Source organism: Arvicanthis niloticus, chromosome 1 (genome assembly GCF_011762505.2).
Source record: "Arvicanthis niloticus isolate mArvNil1 chromosome 1, mArvNil1.pat.X, whole genome shotgun sequence".
Taxonomy (NCBI): Eukaryota; Metazoa; Chordata; class Mammalia; order Rodentia; family Muridae; genus Arvicanthis; species Arvicanthis niloticus.
In genome coordinates this window covers 57,680,338-57,707,846 of record NC_047658.1, presented here as the reverse complement: position 1 = coordinate 57,707,846, position 27,509 = coordinate 57,680,338, and the positions used below count along the sequence as shown (strand labels likewise).

At 35.0% G+C, this 27,509-nt stretch overlaps 1 protein-coding gene across 1 annotated transcript in view; it reads left to right on the top strand.

Annotated features, from left to right (window-relative positions):
* The window catches only part of Tyr (tyrosinase), a 65,493-nt gene extending 49,422 nt beyond the window's left edge, over positions 1–16,071 (top strand). Inside the window, exons 4-5 of the mRNA XM_034507907.2 lie at positions 12,411–12,592; positions 15,764–16,071. Coding sequence (XP_034363798.1) covers positions 12,411–12,592; positions 15,764–15,990 — 409 coding nt within the window. The 3' untranslated portion in view covers positions 15,991–16,071. The remainder of the gene's footprint in view (positions 1–12,410; positions 12,593–15,763) is intronic.
* The last annotated feature ends 11,438 nt before the right edge of the window (positions 16,072–27,509 follow it).

Sequence of the window (27,509 nt, the reverse complement as noted above, 5' to 3'; positions counted from 1 at the left end):
GTTCTGTTCAAGATCTTTTCCCCTGTGCCCAAGTATTCGAGGTTCTTCCCCACCTTCTCTTCTATTAGGTTCAGTGTATCTGGTTTTATGTGAAGGTCTTTTATCCATTTGGACTTGAGCATTGTGCAAAAAGATACAATGTATTGATTTGCATTCTTCTACATGCTGACCTCCAGTTGAACCAGCACCATTTGTTGGAAATGCTGTCCTTTTTTCACTGGACAGTTTTAGCTCCTTTGTCAAAGATCAAGTGACCATAGGTGTTTGGGTTCATTTCTGGGTTTTCAATTCTATTCCATTCATCTTCCTGCCTGTCTCTGTACCGATACCATGCAGATTTTATCACTATTGCTCTGTAGTACAGCTTGAGGTCAGGGATGGTGATTTCTCCAGAAGTTCTTTTATTGTTGAGAATAGTTCTCGCTATCCTGAGTTTCTTGTTATTCCAAATGAATTTGAGTATTTCTCTTTCTAACTCTGTGAAGAATTGAGTTGGGATTTTAATATGGCTTGCGTTGAATCTGTAGATTGCTTTCTGCAAGATGGCCATTTTTACTATATTAATCCTGCCAATTCCTGAGCATGGGAGGTCTATCCATCTTCTGATATTTTCTTTGGTTTCTTTCTTCAGAGACTTGAAGTTCTTGTCACAGATCTTTCACTTGCTTGGTTAGATTCACTCCAAGATATTTTATATTATTCTGGCTATTGTGAAGGGTTTCATTTTCTCTAACGCGCGCCTCCCGTGTCGCCCCACGCCCGTGGACGAGAAACACAAGAGACAGTATTTGGGTAGTTACTGCAAAACGAGGACTTTAATCTGTAACACACAGGAGGAAAACGCGGAAGGAAGCTGAAGGGCTGAGACGCGGAAGGGGCCTAGCTTAAAATACACCCTAGAGTGACGTATTCACTTCTGATTGGCTGTTCGCTCACCAACTAATATTATGCCTCGGGATTGGCAGTGACTTTGGCGGGCTCTCTGCCTTTGCATCTGCGCAGTTAATTGTTTACTGCTGGGAAAACATGAGGCCAGCGCCATCTTGGAAATGCAAACGTATAACCACTGCTAACAGCGGCTTCCTACAATTTTCCTATTTTCTTTCTCAGCCTGTTTATCCTTTGAGTAGAGGAAGTCTACTGATTTTTTTGTGTGTGTGTGTTGATTTTATATCCAGCCACATTGCTGAACTTGTTTATCAGGTTTAGAAGTTCTCTGGTTGAAGGTTTGTAGTCACTTAAGTATACTATCATATCATCTGCAGATAGTGATATTGTGACTTGTTTCCTTCCAATTTATATCCCTTTGACCTCCTTTTGTTGTCTAACTGCCCTTCCTAGGACTTCCATCACTATATTAAATAGGTAGGGAGAGAGTGGGCAGCCTTGTCTAATCCCATATTTTAGAGGGATTGCTTCAAGTTTCTCTCCATTTAGTTTGATTTTGGCTACTGGCTTGCTGTATATTGCTTTTTACTATGTTTTGGTATAGGCCTTGAATTCCTGATTGTTCCAAGACTTTTACCATGAAGGGATGTTGAATTTTGTCGAATGCTTTCTCAGAATCTAGTAAGATGATCATGTCAGTTTTTTCTTTGAGTTTGTTTATATAGCAAGCTACATTGATGGATTTTCAAATATTGAACTATCCAGGAATAAAGCCTACTTGATCATGATAGGCGATTCTTTTGATGTGTTCGTGGATTCAGTTTGTGAGAATTTTATTGAGTATTTTTACATTGATATTTATAAGGGAAATTGGTCTTTCTTTTTTGGGTCTTTTTGTGGTTTAGGTATGAGCATAATTATGGCTTCATAGAACAAATTGAGTAGTGTTCTTTCTATTTTGTAGTTTCTGTTTCTATTTTGTGGAATAGTTTGAAGAGAATGGGTATTAGCTCTTTCTAGAAGGTCTGATAAATTCTGTACTAAAATCATCTGGTCCTTGGCTTTTTTGGTGGGGAGACTTTTAATGACTTCTGCTTTAAAACATTTCATCCTAAAACAAAAGAACACAACTTTTTCTCAGCACCTCATTGTACCTTCTCCAAAATAGAACATGTAATTGGTCAAAAACAGGCCTCAACAGATACAAAAAGATTGAAACAATCCCTTACATCCTTACAGATCACCACAGACTAAGGCTGGTCCTCAATAACAACAAAAACAATGAAAACCCACATACACGTGGAAACTGAAAAACACTCTACTCAATGATGACTTAGTCAAGGAAGAAATAAAGAAAGAAAATAAAGACTTTATAGAATGTAATGAAAATGAAGGCTCGTCATACCAAAACTTATGGGATACAATGAAAGCAGTGCTAAGAGGAAAACTCATAGCTCTAAGTGTCTACAAAAAGAAACTGGAGAGAGCAAACACTGGCAACTTGATAGCACACATGAGAACTCTAGAACAATAAGAAGCAAATACACCCAAGAGGAGTAGATGGCAGGAAATAATCAAACTCAGGGCTGAAATCAACTAAGTAAAAACAAAAAGAACTATACAAAGTATCAACAGTACAGGAGCTGGTTCTTTGAGAAAATCAACAAGACAGACAAACCCTTAACCAGACTAACCAGAGGGCACAGAGAGCATATCCAAATTAATAAAATTATACCTGAAAAGGGGCACATACAACAGAAACTGAGGAAAATAAAAAAAAAATCAGATCCTACTACAAAAGCCTATACTCAACAAAACTGGAAAATCTGGATAAAGTGGACAATTTTCTAGACTGTAGTCTTCTAAATAATTAATTTTCTGGGGACCCGAGAAGCTACCCAACCTCCAGTAGGTGGCCCCACACCCATGCACATACAAGCAAAACTAAATGGACTCAGTAGGTATGAGATTGGGAAGAGAGTAGGGAGGAAGGGAGGGAGAAAGGAAGAGGAAGAGGGAAGGAGGGAGGGAGGGAGGGAGAAAGGGAGAGAGAGAGGGAAGGAGGGAGGAAGGGAGGGAGAAAGGGAGAGGGAGAGGGACAAGGACAGGGACAAAGACAGGAAAAGAAAGAGAGATAGATCAGGACATTGGGAAACAAAAGCAAAAGCAGGATGAGGAGTAATTAGAATAGAGAGAATGAAAGTTAGATTCTTTCATATAACGTATATGTACATATAAGCATTAGATTGTTTCTAATCATTGATAAAGGTACAGAATAAAATATTGTTTGAAAAAACATCCTTCATCTTGTCCATAGTATATCAACTATAGCCCCAGATCCAAAATGTAGTATATTTATTTCAAAAATATTAATACTGGCCCTTTTATGAAGTGAAACAGGTAGTTTCTGCTATGTAAAAGAATAGCCACAACTAATCTGTTTGGGTGCCTAATTGAATGTCTAGGGTTCATTGCATGTCTAGCTCACTGTTTTCTCACTACCTTTTGACTTTTTATTAAACACACTTTACAGCCAAGGAAACTAAAGCTGGGAAAATAGTTTGTTGTTTTTCACACATATATAACACACACACTCACACAAATTTGATACAAAAGTCCATATTTCTCACTTCTCTCTGTGTTCACAAACCACAGAGCACATATTTTCTTCTCATCTGTTTATTCTGTAAAGCATTCTTTCTTTTAATAGACCGTATTGTTATTATTTCCTTATCTCCTTCCAGTCACACCTACCTGTTGTGGTTATGGACTGTTGAGAAAACACTCAGCACTTGCTAGTCACTTCACGAACACTCACAGGCCTCCTTACAAAGGAATTTTAAGCTACTCATTAGAAAATCCCATATCAGTATCGATCTCTGCAACCCACCTCTCTCTACTGAATTCTGGATCCCCATGGTACAAGTAGGAAAATTGAGTTTCAATTATGAACATTCACACAGACAGATAGAACACACACACATCTTTAGACTTTCAATATCAGCATTTCATAATTATGAATTCATCTCTTTTCTGGAATATATTTTATGATTAAAAGTCCATCTCTTATATAAAGATAAATGACTGAAGATGTTTACTTTAGACTTTTAAACAACACACAAATAAAAAACGTTTTCTACCTCTTGGAGCAAAACACTAAAGTTTTAAATGTTTGCTTCAATTCTTAAGTGCTAAGCAATTTCCTGCACATTACCAGAAAAGTATTAAACTTAGGTACAGCTGTACATCACAAAATCAAATATAAAATCCCATATAATTTTAGCACATTCCAATTGAGTACATAATAGCCAACATTGCACATCATTTCTACATTCAATTTCAAAATTCCATAGATATTTCTTTATGTTTAATGAAGAATTCATGCTAAGATATTAACACCTGAATTTCATCCACTGGTTTTCTAGAGTTCAATTTCTTTGAGAGTGAAATTCTTTTGCCTAGAAGCATGAGCCATAATTTGTAAAGTTGTATGTAACATCTCACCATTCAGTTGTGATTTCTTGCTTCTTGCACCTCTCCTTTCTTCTTAGACATAGATTTCCTCTCTGATATTTTTTTAAACCTTACCCTTATTTGTGTGTCAGTTTTTTAAAATATGATTCAGTCCATTATTGTGTAAAAATAGACTACTTGAGACTGGTTGATTAAATAACAGATGTGTTTCTTACAGTTCTTACAGCTGTGGGTTGAGGGACTTTTCTTGAATTGACATCCAATGGGAAGAGATACAGTGGTAAAATAACACAAGCGAACAACAATTAAGAGAGGAACAATTTTTTTCATAACAAACAGTGACCTAAAGAAATTATCTCACTCCAAACACAACAACATTAATCCATTTATGAGGGTAGAACTCTGGTGATCTAGTCTCTGGTTATTGAGCTTTGACATTCAATACATCCAGATTGAGGGTCAAAATTCAATATAACTCTGGGGAATGCATTCAAACCATAGCATCATCCTTCATTTCATCATCCACAAAATAACCTGTATAATCTGTCAGAATGCTTATTTGTCAATGCCCTCATTCACCACTGCAAATTTGAAGAGCTACTTCCTAATGTTCATAGAAGAAAAACATGCAAAAGTCTGTCACACAACTTTTGCTACACTTCATGGCTGAAGCTCAGGTTTTTTCCTCCAATATTATCTAGAAATAGTCCCTCCTTGACCCTTATGAACAAGAATGTCACACACTTAGTGCCTGTGATTTGCTGTGTACCTGTTCCTCTTCATAATTTCCCCTGGATACTCATTCTTCAACTCTGAGCTTGAATATACCATCAAATTTTTTTTTTAAAGTTTGCACACTTAGAAAATCCTATAACTATGAATCAGGATTTCTTTCTATAGAGTTCTTTTGTAGATTTTTCCAGTGTATAATTACAAAAGTGTTTCTAAAATTACTCTTTAGAATTTTTAGATCTATCACTATACTGATACGCAACACAGGGCAGAGAATTTCACTAATGCTTTGACCAAAAAAAAAAAAAATGTATTATAAATACTCAAAACTTAAAAAGTACTCATCTATCTTTAAATAAATGAATTCTAAGAATATAATGTCTTATATGTGTATATACAACATTTTGTTAGATTTTGTTGTTACTGGTGGATGTTCTATAACAAATTGATTCTTAAATACTAAACTCTTTTAAGGCCCTTCTGCTAATTTTGTTCCATAAACCTGTGTTTTGTTTTTAAAGTAGTTTCACTAATTAGATAAGATACTAGGTTTTGGCATGCATCATAACTGTTTATTGTACCAATAACATCTTACAAGAGTATGGATCTATTGTCGCAGTTAGAAACCCAACACTGATTAATTACATAGGCAAAGTTCATATTAGAAGTATCCTACGTTACTCTTGTACCAGTGGCCTGACTAAGATCCTATATTACCACTATTCACCAAGCTTTCCTATTCTAGGCTTATGACAGTTTTCTTACTTTCATTTATCGATCTTGACATATTGGAGTTCTACTCAGGAGTCTTGTATAATGTCACTCAACAGAACTTGATTCCTATTGGATGCAAGATTTGTATTGTAAGAATGTTTCAGAATCAAAGCACCATTTGCTTCATCTCATATCAAGGACATATAATGAGCTTACCACTGTTAATATTAACATATATTGTCAGGTAGAGGTGGGTTTTGACAGGTTTCTCAAACTGTTAAATTTCTCTACTAGCTAATAATGCACATCAGAAAGAAGTCCTTATATATTACCTGCAAACAGAAAACAAAGGGTATTTGAGAGTATATGACATCACAAATTGCCCCTACTAATACCTCATTTATTTTATAGTTTGAATTATAAACCAATACTTCTTAATATTTTAATTTAGAGTGCTCTATATTTAGCAATTGGGAACAATTTCAATTTGCTCCTTGTCCTAAAATCAATCTCTCTCTCTCTTTCCCTGCCACTCCCTCTCTCTCTTTACATTAGGGTTTGAGAAGTTTCTACTAAATTATCTTTAAGTTTGTTAATTCATTCATCTATATTAAGTATACTGATCAACTTATGGATATCTTTCATTTATATTGTAGATTTTTTATTTTTGATGTTTTCTTGGGTTCTTTAATAGAGTTTGTACATCTGCTTACATATTTCATCTTGTGAGTTTTTTACATTTCTTTTAGAACTCAGCATATTATTAATATAGTCTGTAACTCTATGTTTGATAACCGGAAAGTATACATGATATTTGAAATTTTGATAATAGCTTTGTGTCTTCAGACAAATTTTCTTACTTTGGATATTTTGTAAGATTCAATTGTAGTAGTTGAGGTAAATACAATGTTAGTTTGAAGATTTATGTTATTTTTTTTAACATCCATTAATCTTTAATTGATTTATTGTAGTGATGGATGGCATAAGTTTCAAATTTCCCTAGAACCATTGATAAGTTTCATTTGGTTTTGGACCTCTCTGTATACCTTTCTTAGGGACATATATCTTTTTCCTCAGAATATTGCAGTTCCTTTAGGTGTAATCTCTGGTTTTAACACTATACCTTTGTTGGTGTGACGTTACAATCTGAGAGCCAGAAAGTCATATAACATATTTGAAGCTTTTGTAACTTTTGGAATATCAGTTTCTGGGTACAATGGCTTCAAGTGTGAGTCTCTAAACACTTTTAATCCTATAGATTCTCTCTTCCCTTGCTTCAGCACTACAAAAAAAAAAAATTCTGGAGGCTTTGAGCCCTTTGGTTTCCCATACCCTCAGCAATGAATAAGACAAGAACAGAAGATAAATTGAGAGAAACACATTTCTCCAGTTAAAACACATTTTGGATGTTGCCTAAATTGGAAGAGGTTCTCAACATATTTTACAATAATTGCTTGCATGGACAGAGTTTGTATCTTCATCCTGAAAACCTTGTAGAATTTCTAGAGGTAAAGTCATAACGTATGTTGTAATAGCCATGAGACTGCTACCCTAGAGATTTGTTACTATTACCCAAGTCTAGCATAAATCTTCAGTGTTTCCTGAAATATTTAGGTGTTCTTATTTTATGAATCCAGTTTCATTGGCTCTTAATAGATAGATTTAGACATATTCTTTAGGGTACATATATATCTACTGCTTTAGCATCAGAAATTTGTCCTGAAACCGCGATTTTTCTTATGGGTTCAAGAGAAATTGCTCATTTTTCACTTTATTTATTTTTTTTTATTATTGAATAGACAATAGCAACCTAGGACTTTATATTAGACTTGAAACCTAATAGTCCATGTTAAGTTTATCTTTAAAACATTTCACTCCATCTCTCTATGGTCACTTTTTCTGATTCTTCAATACCTCTCTTCCTATTTCTCAGACTCTCAGAAATCTGTCCGGACTCAGCACATATGAGGTTTTTTTTTTTTTTTTTTTTTTTTTTTTTTTTTTTTTTTTTTTTTAAATAAGATTTTCCCCCAAACTGTCACCAGGAATATACAGTTTACCATTAGTATTTCAATAAAAGCCATACTCTAGACACAGTTTCATGAAATTAGCTGAAGATGAAAACTACCACTGAAGATTTTAATTAAGACTAATGTCTTCATTTTCACAAGTTGATAAAATAGTAAGCAAATTGATGATCTCCTCCATTAAATCTGTAGCTAAGGATTGATGCCCCTTGTCCTATTAAGGTAAGTACCTTGTTTTTATTTCATGGTAGAAACAAGATTATTTATAAATTAAATTATAATAGTCATTTTTCTTAGATGAAATCAAGTACAAATATTTCTTTCAGCCTCTGCATATTGACCTGTTCCTATATCTTACATCAAAATGTAAGAGGATTTGGGAAAGGACCAATTGTCAAAAACTCTGCATATACCTAAAATATATATTTATTAGTTGAAAACATAAGGCTTTAACTAATAAAATATCCCACATATACACACACATAAATATTTATGAATTAACAGTATAATATTCATATGTTTCAAGTATATATGGAATATTATACATACACATCTTAAAACCAAATATAAAGTAATTACATGTCATCTTTTCATGTTTTGACTTGTTTGTAATATTTAAATTGTCTGTGATTAACAAGTAAGGCTTTTTTGAAGATAAAAGTACAAGCTAATATTTTTAAAAAAAATCATAGAATTACAAATCTTACAAAGACTTATTGTCTATAAACCAGTTCTAATCTTTTTCAATTGAAAAAGCTGGGAACCAAAGAAAATCAACCCTTTAGAAGCCTCTTTTTTTCCTAATTCTGCTTACCAGAAGAATAGCAATATTAGACACCTGGCTCCATACATATGGCCTTCATATTTCTGTCATAGAACATTTCATTTTCCTTGCCAGCTATAAATTTCTCCTAGTGTACTGATAATAAGATGAAAGATAATCGGCAAAAGAGATCAGGAAAAATGTTACTATTAGCAAGTGGTGTGTGATGCCATTTTAATCTACATAGTATCTTTGTGCCAAAAAAGTTATTTCTATTTTGAATTAAAAGAAATTGACATGCAGTATATGCTTAATATATATTTAATAATAAGCCAAAATTAGAAAAATGTTGGTATTCATGGTAGATATTTTCATGTTTTATGTTTACATTTACTTACAGGTAAAATATATTGACTAGACTAGTGACTGAAATCCAGCTCTCAAGTGACAGAATTGCTTTATACTAAAGAAAATGTTATTGTGTGTGTGGTTTTTTTTTTACTTTTTTTGTTCTGTTTGGTATAATTTAAACTGTAGTTTTTAAAAATTCATTCAAGTTTTAACAGTCTCCATTTTATATAACTTGCTCTCTACAATGTACTACCTTCTGACTTTCTAACTTATAATTTAAAATTTAAAATTAGCAATGACATTTATTTATTTGGACCTTCATAAATGATGTATTTATAAAAAGATAAAGAAATATAGGATATGCTCTATGGATGAGTATGGTGAGGTATGGGGGAAGGGGATGTCTCAGAGGGGCCCATGCAGAGCATGAGCATCCCCCTGAGGGACCAGCCACATGAAGGTATAGTATAGAATAGAGTTTATTCAGGGAATGGGGAGGGAAAGAGTTAAGAGGGTATTAGAGGCAGAGAGAGGGAGTAGAGAAGTAGAGGAGAAAAATAGAGGGCAGCCATGAGCATGTGGAAAGAAATGGGGAGGAGAAGCGCCCCAGAGGCCAAGAGAGAAGCAAAGGCAAGAGAGCAAGAGAGAAAGGAGAGGGCAAGCAGCCCCTTTAATAGTGGGCCAGGCCTACTTGCTATTGCTTGGTAACTGTGGGGCAGGGGGAGCATACCTGACTGTTGCCACATAACTGTGGGGATGGAGTTTAGACAGAATGCTAACCATAAATATTTCTAACATTGGATTTTTTGGATCTGTTGAATTGTAAGGATTCCATTGTCTTCAGTAAATTGAGAATTTTTAATCATGAGAGATTCAAACCTAAAGGTAGTGCTCAAGGAAACTTCATCAACTCCAAGTTTCTTGTTCTTCTGTTAATCAGTCTTGTAACACAGACTGATATCTTTGCCATGCTTTTAAGAACTTTCTATAAATTCTCTTACTGTTTGAGAACTCACTTTTCCAAATCTTCTGGTGCATTTAGGGTTTTTTTTTTAGCACTAGTTTTTATTGTGTCTAACAGAAACTAACATTGACTAATTTTTAATAGGAAAGTTCCAAAAGGAATTTAGCTATCTTAGAGAAGTATTGTGAGACAAACTCAGGGGCAGATCAGATCAGAACAATAGGGGTAAACTGAGCAAACATGCTAGAGAACAGATTAGTGTGGAATAGATTCCTTTTATGGTACATCTATCTTTTGCCAAGGACCAGCCTCAGCTTTGAGGGAGATTTTGAGAGAAGGGAACAACTCAAAATCAATATTGTGGGCCCAAGCTGGTAACCTAGGTTCTGCTTGAGACAGGTTTCCAGATTGTTTTCTTTCTGCTTTGTTTTCTCTGGAGATCCCCAGAAGGCTAGCTCTCTTCTCTGCTTTAGGCAGCTCACCAAGCACTTCTCTCTATTTCTCTGGTACAGCTCATGACTTACAGATCAAAAGCCTAGTCGTTTATTTTACATATCAATCTAGTCATTTACTCCAGGTTCCCTTTTGATTATCATATGAACCAGCACCCAATGACACCGCCCTGCACGCACATTTTTTTCTTTAACATTGCAAAAGAATTCAGAGATCTACCTGTCTTTTTTAAGAACAAATGATAAACTAGCTTGGTGAGACCCTGTTCTGAAATTACCATTTCTACCATGCCTGGGCCTGGACCTAAATTCCCTCTGTCTCAGAATGACCTTGAGCTCAGGAATCTGTCTGCCTTTGTTAGCATAAGCCAAAACCTTAGCAGGGTGGGATCTCCTCCCTAAATCTCTTTATTTCCCTTCAGAACTAAATGTTTTAGTTAGAATAGATGACAGAGGAGCTGGTTAGTCAACAAAATGATGGACTGGGTATTAGGACTATCCTGTACCTCACTGGTACAAATTGGCATAATTATGCTCTAATTGTATTTTGAGAGAAAAGTTTCATTTTAACAGGAAGGGTGATGTGTAGGAGGAGCTAAGGTAGGAGGAGTACTGAGAGGAAGAAAAGGAGTAAGAAGAGGAGAAGAAGAAGGGGAGGAGAAGCTAGGTGATGAAAGAGAGAAAAAGGGGGGAGACAGGGAGGCAGATATTCATGTATCTCCACCAGTCAAAGATAATTGTTATATCTAGGTTGGTCTGATTGAACAATTCCAAACTTATAAAGCCTATGATTAACATTATTTTAAAAAAATGTATAAATGCAAAAAGGAAAAGGGGGCATGGGATAGGGGTTTTCTAAGGGGGGGGGGAATGGGGAAAGGGGATGGCATCTAAAGTGTAAATAAAATATCTAATAAAAAAAAGGAAAAAAAAATTGCCTCAGAGTGCAGCAGATTTTGTTCTTTTAGATTCAGAAACTGCCCCTCCCCCATTCAATTCATATTGTATCCTTATATGTTGCATAGCTGAGAGTATATATTTTAAACTCATGTTTTAGAGTTCCCTCCCACAACTTTAAGGGCTGTCCTGAAGATTTTAATGCTTATCATTTTGGTGAAAAATTAGCCACAATTTCATCTGCCAGACTTGTGCTGTCTCTGGTTATCATGGAGTCTTTAATGTTAACAGAGAGGTTGTTCCTTGAAGGGGGAATGTGAAAGTATGTACATTATTATACAAACAAGCCTCATGCCACAGCAGCAACTGATGCTCACGGAGGCCCATGCCTGCTGGCCCTGTTCCAGGGGCAGGAAGCATGTCATTCCATCTCTACCAAGTCCATGCCTGACCTGGCAATCATTGCTGCCCATTCAAAGTCAATGCTATTCCAAAGACTGCCATTGCTCACTGTTAGGATGAATTTCTACTGTCCTTGTTGGTGTGTGTGTTTGTGTGTCTGTGTGTGTGTGTGTGTGTGTGTGTTTCACTATTTCCTATTCCTATGATGATTTTGTCTTATTGCCTGAATAGTAATCATGTGGTCACATAAAAGCTTTATGGGAACCTGGAAATGGGCTGTTTCATTTTATATCATTAAAGTTAGGCTCTGCCTCAGAAATATGATCTTTCCCAACCATAAGACAAAGATTGAAATAACTGATAGTCACATACAACAACAAACAAAAGGTGATTAATTTCTATTCCTTTGTCAATTTAGTTTCATATGTTTTTTCTTTTGACTCTCCTTGCATTTTAAAGTTATGTTTAATTTATGATTATGATTAAATTTCATGAAATCAAATGTTGAGTTTTGAAAACTATACTATCTATAAAAATTTAATTTTCATAAGGAAAAATTCGAAGTTATACTCCCACTTATTTCCGATGAGTGACCTTCTTCAGCACATGAAATGGAACTTGCTAAAGTTTGAAGATAGTCAGCATTTGAGCAAGTCTTGTGATATCAATAATTGTCTTTTAAGAACTTAAAATTTAGATCTTATAAATAAAATGTCCCTGTGTCTGAGTAACTCTTTCCTCTTTAGTATTTTTGAACAATGGCTCCGAAGACACCGCCCTCTTCTGGAAGTTTATCCGGAAGCCAATGCACCTATTGGCCATAACAGAGAATCTTATATGGTTCCTTTCATACCACTCTATAGAAATGGTGATTTCTTCATTTCATCCAAGGATCTGGGATATGACTACAGCTACCTACAAGAGTCAGGTAAGGTTCAGTTGCTGCCACATGAACTATGGATTCTAATGTGGGTAACCTCTTTTGGGGTAGTAAAAAAAATCCATTGTATATTCAATTTTTTCCAAACTTTTTAAGAAACTATATTATGCCAATTTATAATCATGTGAAATAGAACTGTACTTCAAGGATTTTGAAATTTATATCTATTTCACCTACTATAGGACATTTATATAGCTAAATTATTAAAGAATATAGGACTGGGAAGCTTTTGAGCCATAATTCTGTCAGATTTTTTATGACCTAGGAATATTATTTCAATTCTGTGAATCACATTTTATTCATTATATATTTAGATAGGAGTAACTCACTGGATTGTTCTGAATCTGGTTAAAGAATTCAGTCTGTGCAGGATGATATAGAGTTAACAGTTTGTGATCTTCTACTGTGAGATTCTTGGTAGAATTATCAATACAACAATGGAAACTTTCAAAACTAACTAATAATGCACTTCATAATACTTCTTTAATGGTAATTATTATGCCTTTGGCTAAATAATGTAAAGCCTTAAGACTGGAAGTACCCATGGGCTTTGGTCTTCCCAGTCAGAACTACATTAATATATTCTTGATGAGGAAGGAATAGGTAGTAATGGAAGCCTGGTCCATGCAGGAACTTCCTACTATGCTCATCTATCTATTTGTTGCAATGACAAATGATGGAGAAACACAAGTTAAAGAAGTGATTTTCTCCTGGTTTCAGAGGTTTAAGCTCATGGTCAACAACAAATTTAATTGGTTTGAGCTTGAGGCAAGATAGAAATATCATCATGTTTGTAGTTTATAGTAGGGACAAAGAGGGAGTCATATTCATGATGTATCCTTTAAAGGCAAGCTCCCAGTAATTTAATTGCTCCAATTAGGCCCCTCTTCCTACTTTCCATCACATCCAAATTAGTGCATCATATTGGAAATCCATCATCTGATTAATCAAGTGATGTAGCCAGAATCCTCCTGAGACAACTTGTCAAACCTATCAGCTGGCAGCTAAGTCCTTTAAACATCTGTTTTGGGGTGTGTAGGTGTGTGTGTGAACCCTTAATATTTAAACCATAACTATATACATTTTAGTATATTATTCACTAGATGGGTATTATTTTCCATAAGAGGGGTAACAATATCAGTGTAATAGAATTGAAGTCACTTCTTTAATGTTAAATAGCAATACATGGAGGAAGCAGGTTTTGACAGTTCCCTTAGCACATTATGCTTTCACTATAGTATACAAAGGCTTCTATATAAAGGTTAGAAGAATTCAATGTGAAGTTACAAATGGTTAAATGAGTGAAGCATTAATAAATTCATTAGATAAGGAAAAAAGAACAAATGTGTGAACCTCACTAACTCCTAACATTTAGTTCCGGTGAAATGACTAAAGCAGTTTGGATCTCAGTAAGCACCAAATCCAATTTGGAATTCTGTCTTAGTTAGGGTTTTACTGCTGTGAACAGATACTATGACCAAGGCAACTCTTATAAAGGACAACATTTAATTAGATCTGGCTTACAGGTTCAGAGGTTTAGTCCATTATCATCAAGGTGGGAGTAAGGCATCATCCAGACAGGCATGGGACTAGAGGAACTGAGAGTTCCACCTTTTGTTCCAAAGGCTGCTAGGAGAAGACTGACTCCCAGACAGCCATGACAAGAGTCTTAAAGCCCACTCTCACACCTACTCCAAGGCCACACCTCCGAATAGTGCCACTCCCTGGGCCATGCATATTCAAACCACTACAAAGTCCAACAGACTGCAAGGAAGTACAAAGAGGGAACAGGAAACTTTTCCAAGGAAGCTGATAAGGAAGCAGTAATTCATATGTAATTTGGTAGGCAACAGATAGAAAAGAGGGGAAAACATTCTAACTAGAAAGAATAAGACTAAAAAGCAAAGATGGCCACTGTATTTATAGAATACTGAATTTTTCTACTGAGTGTTTTGAACAAAGAAAATAACATTGAAGACTGAGATATTTTGTAAAAGTTAGCCCAAATTGTATGCTTGTCATGACTGGGGCATTTTCTAGGTGTAATCCATGAACCAGTTTATTTCTCACTACATTTTTAGGACAAAACACATAGAAATTGGCAAATAAGTTATATTGAGTGAAGAAAAAGGAGATTATAGCACTCTTTTGAACCTTTTTATCCTGTGAAGCAAATAAATTATAGTACAATTCAATGATATATTTAACAATAATAAAAGAAGGGCCAGACACAAGGGGAAGTCCATGTTTTTGTTATGATAGAATGATAAGATATGAAACATCATGGTAAATATTTCTCAGTGCAATATGATAAATACATAGACTTGAGGCTCCAAACAGATATCTAGGCCTTAGATTAAAAAAAAAAAAACCTAATAGAAGGTAGAATATAGATTTTCTAAGTATGTTAAAATAAACAATATTAATTTGAAATGCTTTATTGATTTACTATGCTTTTTACAGCTATGAAATTTAGCATTTAACTTTAGAGAAAGTTGATTTTAAAACAAATAATAGAAATTGCCTATTTTCTATCTTATGAAACATTCTTCATTATTGTTTCTTTGTGCATTCAAAGTACTTAAAATTCATCTCTATTCACTGCTAAACTTCAAGATTTCTAAAAAATATTAAATTTTTAAAATAATTCATTTCATGAGGTTCATTATTCATCACTCAAGTATTCATGTTGATAATTCCATAAGTATTTTGTTGTAGAGGGCAGCTAACATCTGAATTTGTCAAACATTTTCTCTTGTAATCAGAATTAGTGAATTTTCTTTTTTTCCTATGGAGAAAACAGCCTGAGAAAGAAGAGGTTAACTTTCCCTAAGCTTTTCTATTTATTAAGCAAAATAGCTGGCATTCAAAGCCAAGCATCTTTCTTTCTTTCTTTTTTTTTTTTTTTTTTTTTTTTTTGGTTTTTCGAGACAGGGTTTCTCTGTGTAGTCCTGGCTGTCCTGGAACTCACTTTGTAGACCAGGCTGGCCTCGAACTCAGGAATCTGCCTGCCTCTGCCTCCCAAGTGCTGGGATTAAAGGCGTGCGCCACCACCGCCCGGCTAAAGCCAAGCATCTTAACTCATAAATAGCATGCTAAAATTCTGCTGACAGTGCTGCTGATATCCATGAAAACAGCATTATTTTTTTTCTATTTCAGACACAGGCTTTTACAGAAACTACATTGAGCCCTACTTGGAACAAGCCAGTCGTATCTGGCCATGGCTTCTTGGGGCAGCACTGGTGGGAGCTGTTATTGCTGCAGGTCTGGCTGGGCTTAGCAGTAGGCTATGCCATCCGAAGAAGAAGCAACCCCAGGAGGAAAGGCAACCACTCCTCATGGACAAGGACGACTACCACAGCTTGCTGTATCAGAGCCATCTATGAACATCCTAGAAAACAGAGTGGGACTAAAAGGTCTGACCTCGCTCGAACTATTTGTTGGTGTTTCTACCATTTTAAATGAATATTAAACATAGAGCATAGATGTTTGTCTCACTGGTTTTTACTCAGAGCCATGGTTTTTCCCAAGCCCTAGTTTCTAAGGAAAGACTGGAATTTGCTAAAAAATAATTTACTTGTATCTAAATAAAATTTCTCTTACAACTAATTGGGCTGGTTTTTATGAATGCATCTTGATTATTTAAAATAAAATCATAATAAAACTATAACAATTGATGCCTATGAACTTGAGGCACATTTTTGTCTTTCTTACTTCACTGTGAATTTCCAAGAAAATGTCCCCCCCCTTTCTCTGTCTCTGTCTCTGTCTCTGTCTCTGTCTCTCTCTCTCTCTCTCTCTCTCTCTCTCTCTCTCTCTCTCTCTCTCTCTCTGTGTGTGTGTGTGTGTGTGTGTGTGTGTGTGTGTGTGTGTGCGCACGTGTGTGTTAACTGATTCAGAAAATTTTGAAAATCGTGGATAGATAGAAATACTCACTTATTTATGAACTTCTTTCATTAATGATTAGGAAAGATGAATAATTATTAAGTCAGCAACAGAGGAGAACATTTGCAAGCTTTCATTAGTTGTCATATTTAAGCTATCTAATCTACATTCTGTGACTGGTGGAAAAAATCGGGCAACACATGGGAATGTACTACCTAAGAGAATATTGGCCTCTTGGAGGAGTGGACTACTACTAGAGATTATTACCTGAAGTTTTCCGATAGCTAGAAAAAAAAAATCAAAACAGATGACTACAGTAACATCTAAAGCTTCGAATCAGTGTGACCGTAATCTGAAATGATCAAGTCAAGGGCCAAAGGAATGGGAACAGTGATGTGAAAAACCATCGGAATCAAATTCTGGTGTGACCGTGTCAGAGGCACATCCAGTCCCATGGCACATTGGTATTGCTCATCTTTGAGACCTTCGCACCTGTATGACTCACCAAAAATTGCTGCGAATGTAAATTTTTAGTGAAAAGTAAATTTTTACTTTAGTGATAGTAAACTTTTAGTTTTAGTTTTTAGTTTAGTAAAATTTTAGAAAGCAAATTTTTTGTTTTGTAAACTAATTTTTTTTCTAGTACTGGACACCAAGCCAGGGCCTTGTATATGCTATGTAAGCATTTTCTTGCACTCTTCTACCTTAGCATTTATATGTAAATCCATCCAAGAAATGTTCATTACAACTGACAGGTGCCTTTATAAATTCAGTTTTTTCTTTTGTCACAATATAATTTCCTTTTTTGCCACTGCATTCCATCATAGAATACTGTTTTTTTTTCTCTAGAGGCTCAAGGTATTTGTAGCAGTCACACCTTTGATAAAAGTTACCTTTGATTCTATATTGATTCTCACTATGGCCACAAAATTATATTATAAATATTTCAATATATCTGAAAGTTTCATTAAATTCTCATCAGCCTTGTATATTTTAGCTTTGCTTACTGTGTAGCTTATATAAACTGCTTTATTTATTTTCTGAAATTGTCCTGTTGCTACATTATTTTGTTAAGAAATAGATAAGTGGCATCCTTTTTCTTCCTTTCTTCCCCCTCTAGGTTATATGTTTTAAAAATTAATTTTTGTATTCTTTTTTAAATCAAATCACACATGTGATTCTCTATCTGTAGATATTAATCTGAGATGAATACAAGGAATTTTAACCAGTGTTTCTACAAGGTTGACAACAAGCATAAGTCATTGATGTTCAATAGCCTTTCAACGTTTATATAAGCTTTCATTTATGAGAACAGTTTGGCAGTTCATAAAATAGAATGTAAATTAAAAACTAGCTATTAACACCATCAAAACCTTAGAATTATCCAGCTGTTGCAAACTACGTATGAACAACTTTAATATCTTTAATGTTCTATTTAAGTTTTATATACCTCAAATTCACTATTTTGGGGCCTTTTTAAAAGATAGCAACATTCTAGGATAGAGTGGAAAGAGATTCCTTAGCCTCAAACCCCTAACTGATGCACTATTGGCAGAGATAGCTTATGTTGGAGGGAGACTTGGTTTTCATTACAAGTCCTGGTAGAATCATCATGCTCTAGTAAAAGGATCCAATCTCTGTAGCGTATGTACACCATAAATTATAGTCAGTGAGTTATTAAATTAAAAAAAGGAAAAAGACATGAAGCTAAAGAGGCAGTGAGGTAGTGGTGGATCTGGGGAGAGTCACATGGAGAAGTGGAGGGTAGATATACATTGTATCAAATTTTCAAAAAATATTTATTAAATATAATTGAGTGAACAGCATATGGGTTAAAATAAAAGATTATGTAGAACTGTCTTCAGTCACTAGATCCGACTGAATGTAAATTTATTTTTAGCCATTTGCACTAGTAGATTCAAGACGTACCTTAATTGTTTGGTTTTCATATTTGGGCTCACCATTAAATATGCCTCCTAAAAAGTATCTTAAAAATTCATAGTAATTACCTTCATTTTTCTTTTTCCTAATTTAAAATGTATGCATTGTCTTTTGATAAACATCTCTGTGTCTTGCTTGTCCCATAGATAAATAAAACAATATGAGACAATAATATGTTGAGTAAATGTGAATATTTAGTGAAATATATAGTTCTTGATAAATTAGTTTTACTAAAATTATTTTTGCTTTCTTAGTGAATTTTACAAAATTAAAAATAAATGTACAGAAATACAAAATATTATTTTCTAAATTAGTGATCTATATGTTGCATAGACTGGTTCCTATTGCTGGATTTTGTTGGCTCTCCAGTAACAGAGAGAAGTCTGGATTACAGGCATATATGCTGTACTAGAATGAAAGTGGACTGTTCTAATGAGAGATACTTTCAAATCACATGGAAAAAGCATTTCTATTATGTTAGGTCAATAATCCTAACTTCAAAGGCATTTTATAATGGATGCTGAGTTAACTATCTGATGCTGAAGTTATACTAAAATTAATGTGGTGGTCATGGAACAACAAAACAAAGTTAAAAATCTAGTTTAATTTAAACATCTAGTATTATTTTTTCATTAACTAGATAACAAATGTTGAGGTGTTTAAAAAGAAATATTTAGCAATATATACAATAATTGATTAATTTTAGTTTAGATTTTAAAATATTTTGTTCTTTCTGAATGACAGCTACTTTATGATGTCTCATAAGGAAAATCAGTAGTAGCTTTTGCAGAGTATATATCCCCCAAAATCTAAATCAATACACATTACAGTTTTCAGAACATTTATTTATTACAGGAATACTCACAATAGCTAGGTTGTGGAGACACCCCAGATGTCCATCAACAAACAAATGGGTAGAGAAACCATGGCATATATACATGTTGGAGATTTGTTCAGCCATAAAGAAAAATTAAATTGCATCATCTGCAAGAAAACTGATGTATTTATAGTTCATGGTGATGAATGCAATAGGTCACACTAAGAAAAATCACATTTTCTTAATGCATTTGTGCTATATTATATATACATATAAGTGTTTACTCTAACATTTTCAGGAGAAACTACTTAATTTAAAAAAAAAAAGGGTCCTAGAATAAGGAGGAAAAGAGAATATTGTGGGTAGTTTGGGTGGCATCGGTATGAGGAGAGGACATGTTATACATGTATAAAAATGTTACAATGAACACATTATAACATTTATAATATGTACAACAAATATATAGCAATATATTGTACAATGAATATATGCCAATGATAAAAGAAAAAACTCCAAGTAGTTATAAAGAAAGAATGTAATGAGCATCAACTTAGCTAGCAGAAATTTTGCTAGAATTTGGGGCTATCAAAATGATTAAGACCCATGAACCATATGCTACACTGAAAAATGCAAATGGAGGTCATAGGAAAGTAGGTAATTACTTATGAAATTATGGTGGAAATGTAATTACTCTAGAGTAATATTCTAAAGCACAGTTTAACAAGTAAGGTCATAAAATAAAATAATAATTACCTATCTCCATTCTAATGCATAATTTTTTAGATTATATTAATTTCTTCTTTAACAATTATAATAGGACCCTTTTATCATTTATATACTGGACACACGTCTAAGCACTACTTTATATAATTTCTGCTTGTCATATGAACACTGAGTATAGATATATCATTTTATTTTAATGATGAAGAAGCTTGAATAACAAAGACATTCTAAGAAGTCAAAAAACTCTATTATACTGACGGAATTACAACATTTAATTTATGCCTCCATGACTTTAATCTTTATTTCTTATGCAAAGCCATATTGTTTCCATGACTTCCACACACATCTTTAATTACTTTACTATAATTATCATCATTACTAATAACACTGGGATTTATTTTGTGTGACAGAAGATCTGACATATGTTTGCACATACATCATTATTCCATGGGTAGTGGAAGTTATTAAGCTGAGGGTATGTTCAGTGGATAAGACACTTGATGTGCTAGTAAAAAGAAACAATTTAGATTTCAATATCTATATATAAAATATGACCATGGTTACATGCTCACCTGTAACTCTGTGTGTGCAGGAAGTATGATAGAGATATAAATAAAATCACTTGAGTTTCTATCTGCTTAGCTTCAGCATCAGTGAGAAGCTCTGTCTCCAGTGAATAGGTAGAAATTGAGAAAGAAGGATACTGGAAATTCTTCCTTTGCTTGAATACATACATAGATAGATACATACATACATACCCACACACAGACAGAAAGAGACAGAGACAGACAGAGATGAAGACAGCAGAGATAGAGACAGGGATGGAGAAAATGAAAGTACAAATGGAAATAATTTAATTGTACAAGCTTTTGTAGTTCAAATTGGTAGAAACGGATTTTTACATTAGCTATTATAATTTTAAATTCAAAGTTTGTCTCAGCATGCAAAAATAACTACATTGTACAGTATGTCCTGGCATTCTATAGATCCATAAGAACACTAATTCAAGAAAAATAATACAGATAGAAAGAATTATAGATAGAAAGATATTATCCTGCTTCATATTAACAGTAATCTGAAAGTTCCTGGGTAAACAGCCACATTGAAACTATAACTATCATGTCAGCTGTCGTTCTAAAACTGTTCTTGGTAGAGTGATTCTACTGTGTAGGGGTAAGTAGTTAATATGTTTTTAGCTCCCTCCCTGCAGGTCATCATGATTCTAGCCACCTACCAGAGTCCTCTGGATTTGCAAATGAAACACACACACACACACACACACACACACACACACACCAGATTAATTTTGATAAGGCTTGAATATCTCAATGCCTGGCCACTTCCAATCCTCCCTGTGTCTAGCATAAACTTCTTTCTGGTATTCTTTAGTTAACACTTTCTAAATCTATGTTTTATCTTTGCTGTCCCAGACCAAAGTAAGTGACTGGCCCCTGGGCCCATTTTCCTAACATTTACATGTTGGCTGGTCTTAATTCTGAACTCTCTGCTTCCTTGTCATGGGTTGGTCTGTCCTCTGCCCCTTTCATAGTAGGATTCCTTCTTCTTCCTGAATTTTTTGCCCAGAAATCCTAAAAGTCCCACCTCTTTCATCATGCCCAGCCATTGGCTGTGGGCTCTTTATTGATTAATCAAAAACCAGTTGGGGACAGGGACCTTCAGTGTTTTGACATGGATATTCCTATGTGATTTGGGAGCTGAAATACCCAACAAAGGGGAAAGAGAACATGTAGCGACCATATCCAGAGGTTAGGTACAGCCCCCAGTTGAGGGATGGGGCCACCCATCTATCTCAAAAATTTTAACCCAGAACTGTTCTTGTCTAAAGAAAATATTGGGACAAAAAGTAGAGCAGAGACTGAAGGAAAGGCCATCCAGAAACTGCCCCACTGGATATTCATCCCGTCTCATCTGTAGACACCAAACCCAGACACTATTACTGATGTCAAGAAGTACCTGATACAGCTGTCTCCTGAGAGGCTCTGCCAGAGCCTGACCAAAACTGATGCGGAGGTTCACAGCCAACCATCTGACTAAGCACAGGAACCCCAATGGAGGAGTTAGGGGAAGGACTGAAGGAGCTGAAGGGGCTTGCAATCCCATAGGAAGAACAACAATATCAACCAATCAGACAACCCAGAGCTCCCAGTGACTATACCACCAACCAAAGAGTACACATGTAGGGTCCCATGGCTTTAGCTGCAGATGTAGCAGAGGATGGCCTTATCTGGCATCAATGGGAGGGGAGGCCCTTGGTCCTGTGAAGGCTCACTGCCCCAGTGTAGGGGAATGCTAGGGCAGTGAGGAGGGAATGGGTGGGTGGGTGGGGACATCCTCATAGAAGCAGGGGGAAGGGAGATGGGATAGGGAGTTTGCATTGGGGAAATGTGGAAGGAGGATAATATTTGAAATGTAAATAAATAAAACAACCAATTTAAAACAAACAAACAACAACAAAAAGACAAAGTATTAGAACCAATCCCCAACACTTCTGCATTGGTCTCTAAGAGACATCACAATATAATTTAAAATAGATGACAGAATGCATTGTCTTGTGTATAGCCAGTCCTCTGAGGTAAGGTAAGTATTGGGAGAAAGATGGAATGTGATGGGCTGGAGAACATGGTAAGACAACTAAAAAAAGAACTAAACTTTTGGAACAGTTAACCATACCATCACAGACCACATTGATCATGATCCCTGGTATTAAATACTCCTTTAAATACTCCAGTTCCAGGCACATTTCTTACCACCATTGGTTGCTAATGGAGACACCCATAACCAGTAAAAGTGCCAAGAATATGTGACAGTAAAGTGGTCAGTCCTAAACAGGATCTATCTCACTTCTTCTGATGTATAAGCAAGATCGGAAGAAAAGTGTGTGAAACGAATGTAGGAGCTAGAGGACATAGAAGTATACAGCAAAAATAGTTTTTCATTTCAACTATTACATACATGAAGTCACCGAAGCTATGGTTGCTTGTACAAGAGCTGTACATAGATGTGTAGACAGTTCATCACTGGTGAGAGTGGCTTATGAAACTCTTTTTTTTCTGAGGGCCGGATTAATGGCTGTTACAGGAAGGAGTGTCATTTTCTTCAGTGGTATTGTCATTGATAAGGGGCTCCTCTTCCATCTCCCACCCATGCTTGTTTAAGCAACTTTAATTATACTAAGTTGGTCACACACAAAAGGAAGGAATAAAAGTAAGAGAAGCACTTGTTGGGAGTAAAATGGCTTTAGCAGGAGTGGAAGAAGCATGAGAGTAGAAAAGGAGGGATGGTAATGATTAAAATCATTTACATTTATCAATGAAACTGTCAAATAACAAAAAAAAATCAAATAAAAAAAAGCTGTCTTCATGGCATTGGAGGAAAATAGCTAACATTTTTTTAAGTGTGACTTGTACTGTTGATCAACAGTTCAATGTTATTAAATTAAATCATATATTTAAATTTTTATTATATTTATATATGCAAACATACTGTGGGTGTATGTGTTGGCATTCTTATGACATGATTTGTATGTATCAGTCAAAGGACTATTTGGAGAAATTGGCTCTTTCCTCTAATCTTATTGGGTGTTGGTGTCAGACATAGCCACAATGCTCTTAGCCATAGCCATTGAGGTATTGTTCTAGCCTTTAAATATTATATATAATATGTATATATATACTGTGTGTCTGTGTCTCTGTGTGTCTGTGTGTCTGTGTGTGTGTCTGTCTATGTGTCTGTGTGTGTCTGTGTGTGTCTGTGTGTGTGTGTTTATCTAGAAAAACAAATATCAGAGGTTAGCTGGGAAAAATTTCATCAGATGCTCAGAAGAGCTTAACAAGATTCAATGGTTTAGGTTTTACTAATTCAAACTGTATAGCACAACTTCATATAATGCAACTACCAAGAATGATAGTTGACATTTGTTGGCATCTACCTTTCTCCTCCTCCTCCTCCTCCTCCTCCTCCTCCTCCTCCTCCTCCTCCTCCTCCTCCTCCTCCTCCTCCTCCTCCTCTTCTTCTTCTTCTTCTTCCTCCTCTTCTTTTTCCTCCTCCTCTTCTTCTTCCTCCTCCTCCTTCTCTTCCTCCTCTTCTTCCTCCTCCTCCTCCTTTCCTCCTTCCTTTTTGTCCTCTTTCTGCTCCAAATTCTTCCTCTTCCTATCTCTCTTTCTCCCTCCACTTCTCACCCCCTCTTCATCCATTCCTTTTTTCTTTTCTATCACTTTCTTTTCTTTTTTTGTTTTTTTTTTTTATTTTTCATTTTTTGTACCTAGGTCTAGCAATACAGTCAAGTGAATCTCCTGCCTCAGGCCTACAAAAATTGGGATTGCAAAAGCCACTATGCCTGTTTTATGTAAATAAATTGTACCTCATAGATAAATATTCCATCACTTTGTTCCTTTTGGGAAATGGAATGAGCACAGAGGTACCTTGTCTTTGAAAGATCGTGTGTACTGATCATATATCAAGCATGTCACATCTAACCTGTATGGCAAGTTAAAATCTAGTAGAGTAATAAAACACACAGAGCATGCATAAATCCAAGGATATAAGCAGGTACATATAAAGTGTGGCATATGTCCTAGGTTCCTAGGAAAGATAACTTACAAGTTTGACATGAGCCACAGCCTACATTGTGTTTGAGAACTTTTAAAGAAGACAGTTGACTTTGACTGAAAAGAGATGTCATGGTGCAGTTTTAACAACACTTTACTAGGCTGTAGCTGTGTCTCCTGAATCTTCATTTGCTCTTACTTGTTCAATTATGTTTCCTGTTAGTAGCAAATGGAATTAGTGAGTTGGGGTTATTTGACTTCAAATTTTAAGTCTTACAAAGCCCACATTGTGATCCATTACTAGATGCCGGGAGCCAGGCCCAGGAAATTACCTGCTGTTTTAGAAAGTCTAGTCAGTACAAGGTTAAGAAAGGACGCTCACAGGTCTCAGGTCCCAGGAACCTAAAGAATGTCTGGCATTTCCTTGGAGCTGATTATGACAGTGGGATGGTCTAGGGTGATAAGATTATGACAGTGGGAAGGTTTAGGGCGATAAGGATTCCATAGTAGCATAGCCCTAAGCAATGACCCTCGCCCAAACTTCCCGGTTTGCTGTGTCTTTATAACCTGCCCCCAAAATTAAAGTTTCAGAGCTTGATCAGAACCTCAGACTTGCTCTCATTCTTTGTGTCTCTTGTCCTTTCATTCGTTTGCCCCTTCCCTAAGGTCTCATCGAATCCCCGCGGGCCGGGGCAACTAGATTCTTTACTCTAACCTGTTTTAGAAGACTAAAGTCAGGAACTGTTCTGTATTTTACCCTCATCCCCAAATATTCTATTAGGACATTTTAAAAGGACCAAATGATTGAGCTATTAATACCATAATTAAAAAAAAAAACAGACGCACAGGGAAGTAATCAATTTTATATCGGAATTTGTTTACAAATTTTTCACCTAATGTTTGTCACAATAAAAGAATTTTTAATTTCAGAAATTACTTTGTCAAGATGAATGTAAATAACTTTGAAATCTGTTATAATTAGTCATTGCTCTAAGAAAAAAAAACACCTTCCATACACCACTTGTGTGTTTTTCTCTACTTCTATTGTGACCATTCCTACCTCCCTGAAGGACATATACTCACCAGAAAGCTGTACACAGATCCCTGCCACCCACAAACACACAGACAACTTAATTTTTTTAAAATTATCTTTAGTGCATTAAAGTGAGCCCAATGAAACTAACTTTCTCATGTTTTCAAATGTTGAGACTTTGTTAATATATTACTCTCAACAGAGTCATCAATAGAGAATAGAAAAACTCATTTTGAGATAATTAATCTTCAGTACTGAGATATGGATCAAAAGCTCCTTGATTTTTACACACACACACACACACACACACATCACAAAGCCATTTTTCCAATTATCTTCTGTGTTCCTTCTACTGGGCACTTTTACAACACTAATGCATGTACTCATGACCCCATTTTGACACAAAGCAGATAATGTGGATTAAGAACTTATGCACATAGCTGATGATCTTGTCTTCTAAATGCATTTGGGCTTGACCCACTGAAATGCTTATTACAGACTGTATGACAGCGTTGTGAAAAGAAGGGTAAGGCATCATTTTAAGGAAGCAGGTTCTTGGAAATTAAATGACTTGAAGGATTGCTTCATGGTAGAAATTGATTTGAAAACTTTCAGAACTGTATAATGAAATCACCTCCTTAAACCCTAACATCCTGTCATCACTATTAAATGTTCTGCAAATTGGAACACAGCAGATTCTAATTTAAATCAAGAATAAATTTTAAAGGAAAAAATAAAGAATAATTCTGTAAGGTAAAGAACTTTTATTTAGGCATTTGAATAATGTAAAGTCTTATTCTGAAGCTAACTCTTTTCATTCTGCTTAAAGTCATCATCTTATTCCAACTTTGTGCACAATATGAGGTTTATTTTAGATCTACTGGTCATCATATTCATGAATACTAAAGTATTTTTCTCATTCAGCTAAAGGTGAATTACAGATTCTTTTGAAATTCACAGCCAACACAGAAAAAAAAAAAAAAACAGAATTATTTATAGAGAAAATTCTGGCCTTCAACTTACTGATAGGTAAATCAATTTTCAGATGATAGCGGGCAAACTGATGAAAATACCTCATTTCCCATCTATCCAAATGTCAAACAAACCGGCAGATACTCTATTCTTCTTCATTGTGTAGAAAGCACACATTTGAAACATTAAGGTTGTGGTGAGCTGGAACAGGAGTGATTACCAGAATGTAAGTTGGGCTGTCTATTAACATTTAGGCAAGCTAAAACTGACAACGATCAAATGTAAAATTACACGTAGATTTTATAATAAATAGATTACATATTTTTGTTTTTTTCTTGGCCTAAAATATACTTAGGTTTGACTTTCTAAATTTCATAAATATTTAGTGTCTTAGGTTTTTGAAACAAATATAAGAATTGAGCATATAAAATAAAATCACCTCAAAATAAATAAAACTAAAATCTCAGACTCAGCACATAAAGGTTATAGATGAGAGTTTACAGTTCCCAATTACTTATCCTATAGAAATGAAAATATCAGTGTTAAGGAGGAAAGCATAACCATTCAGAAAGCGGCTCAAATGAACACTTATTTTGGTTGTATGCCTAGCCTACATATATGTGTGTGTGTGTGTGTCTGAGCCACCTCTTTAGCTCTCAGAAGAACATTTATTCAATAGTAATTTCTTACCTTCTTTACATTTACAACTATTCTGATTGTTTGGTTTTTCTTTGAGGTGGAAAACACTAAAACAAACAAACAATAATACCAAAAAAAAAAAAAAAAAAAAAAAAAAAAAAAAAAAAAAAAAACCAACCCAAAATCAAAAAAAGAAAAAAAAAAACAAAACAAAAAAAAACCTAACCTTTGTTAGAAATTCTGGGTGATTTCCCACCTAAAATACAAAATTAGTTGACAATTGAAGGAGTTCGAATTTTTTTCCAGACTTAGTTTGCTTTCTAGAGC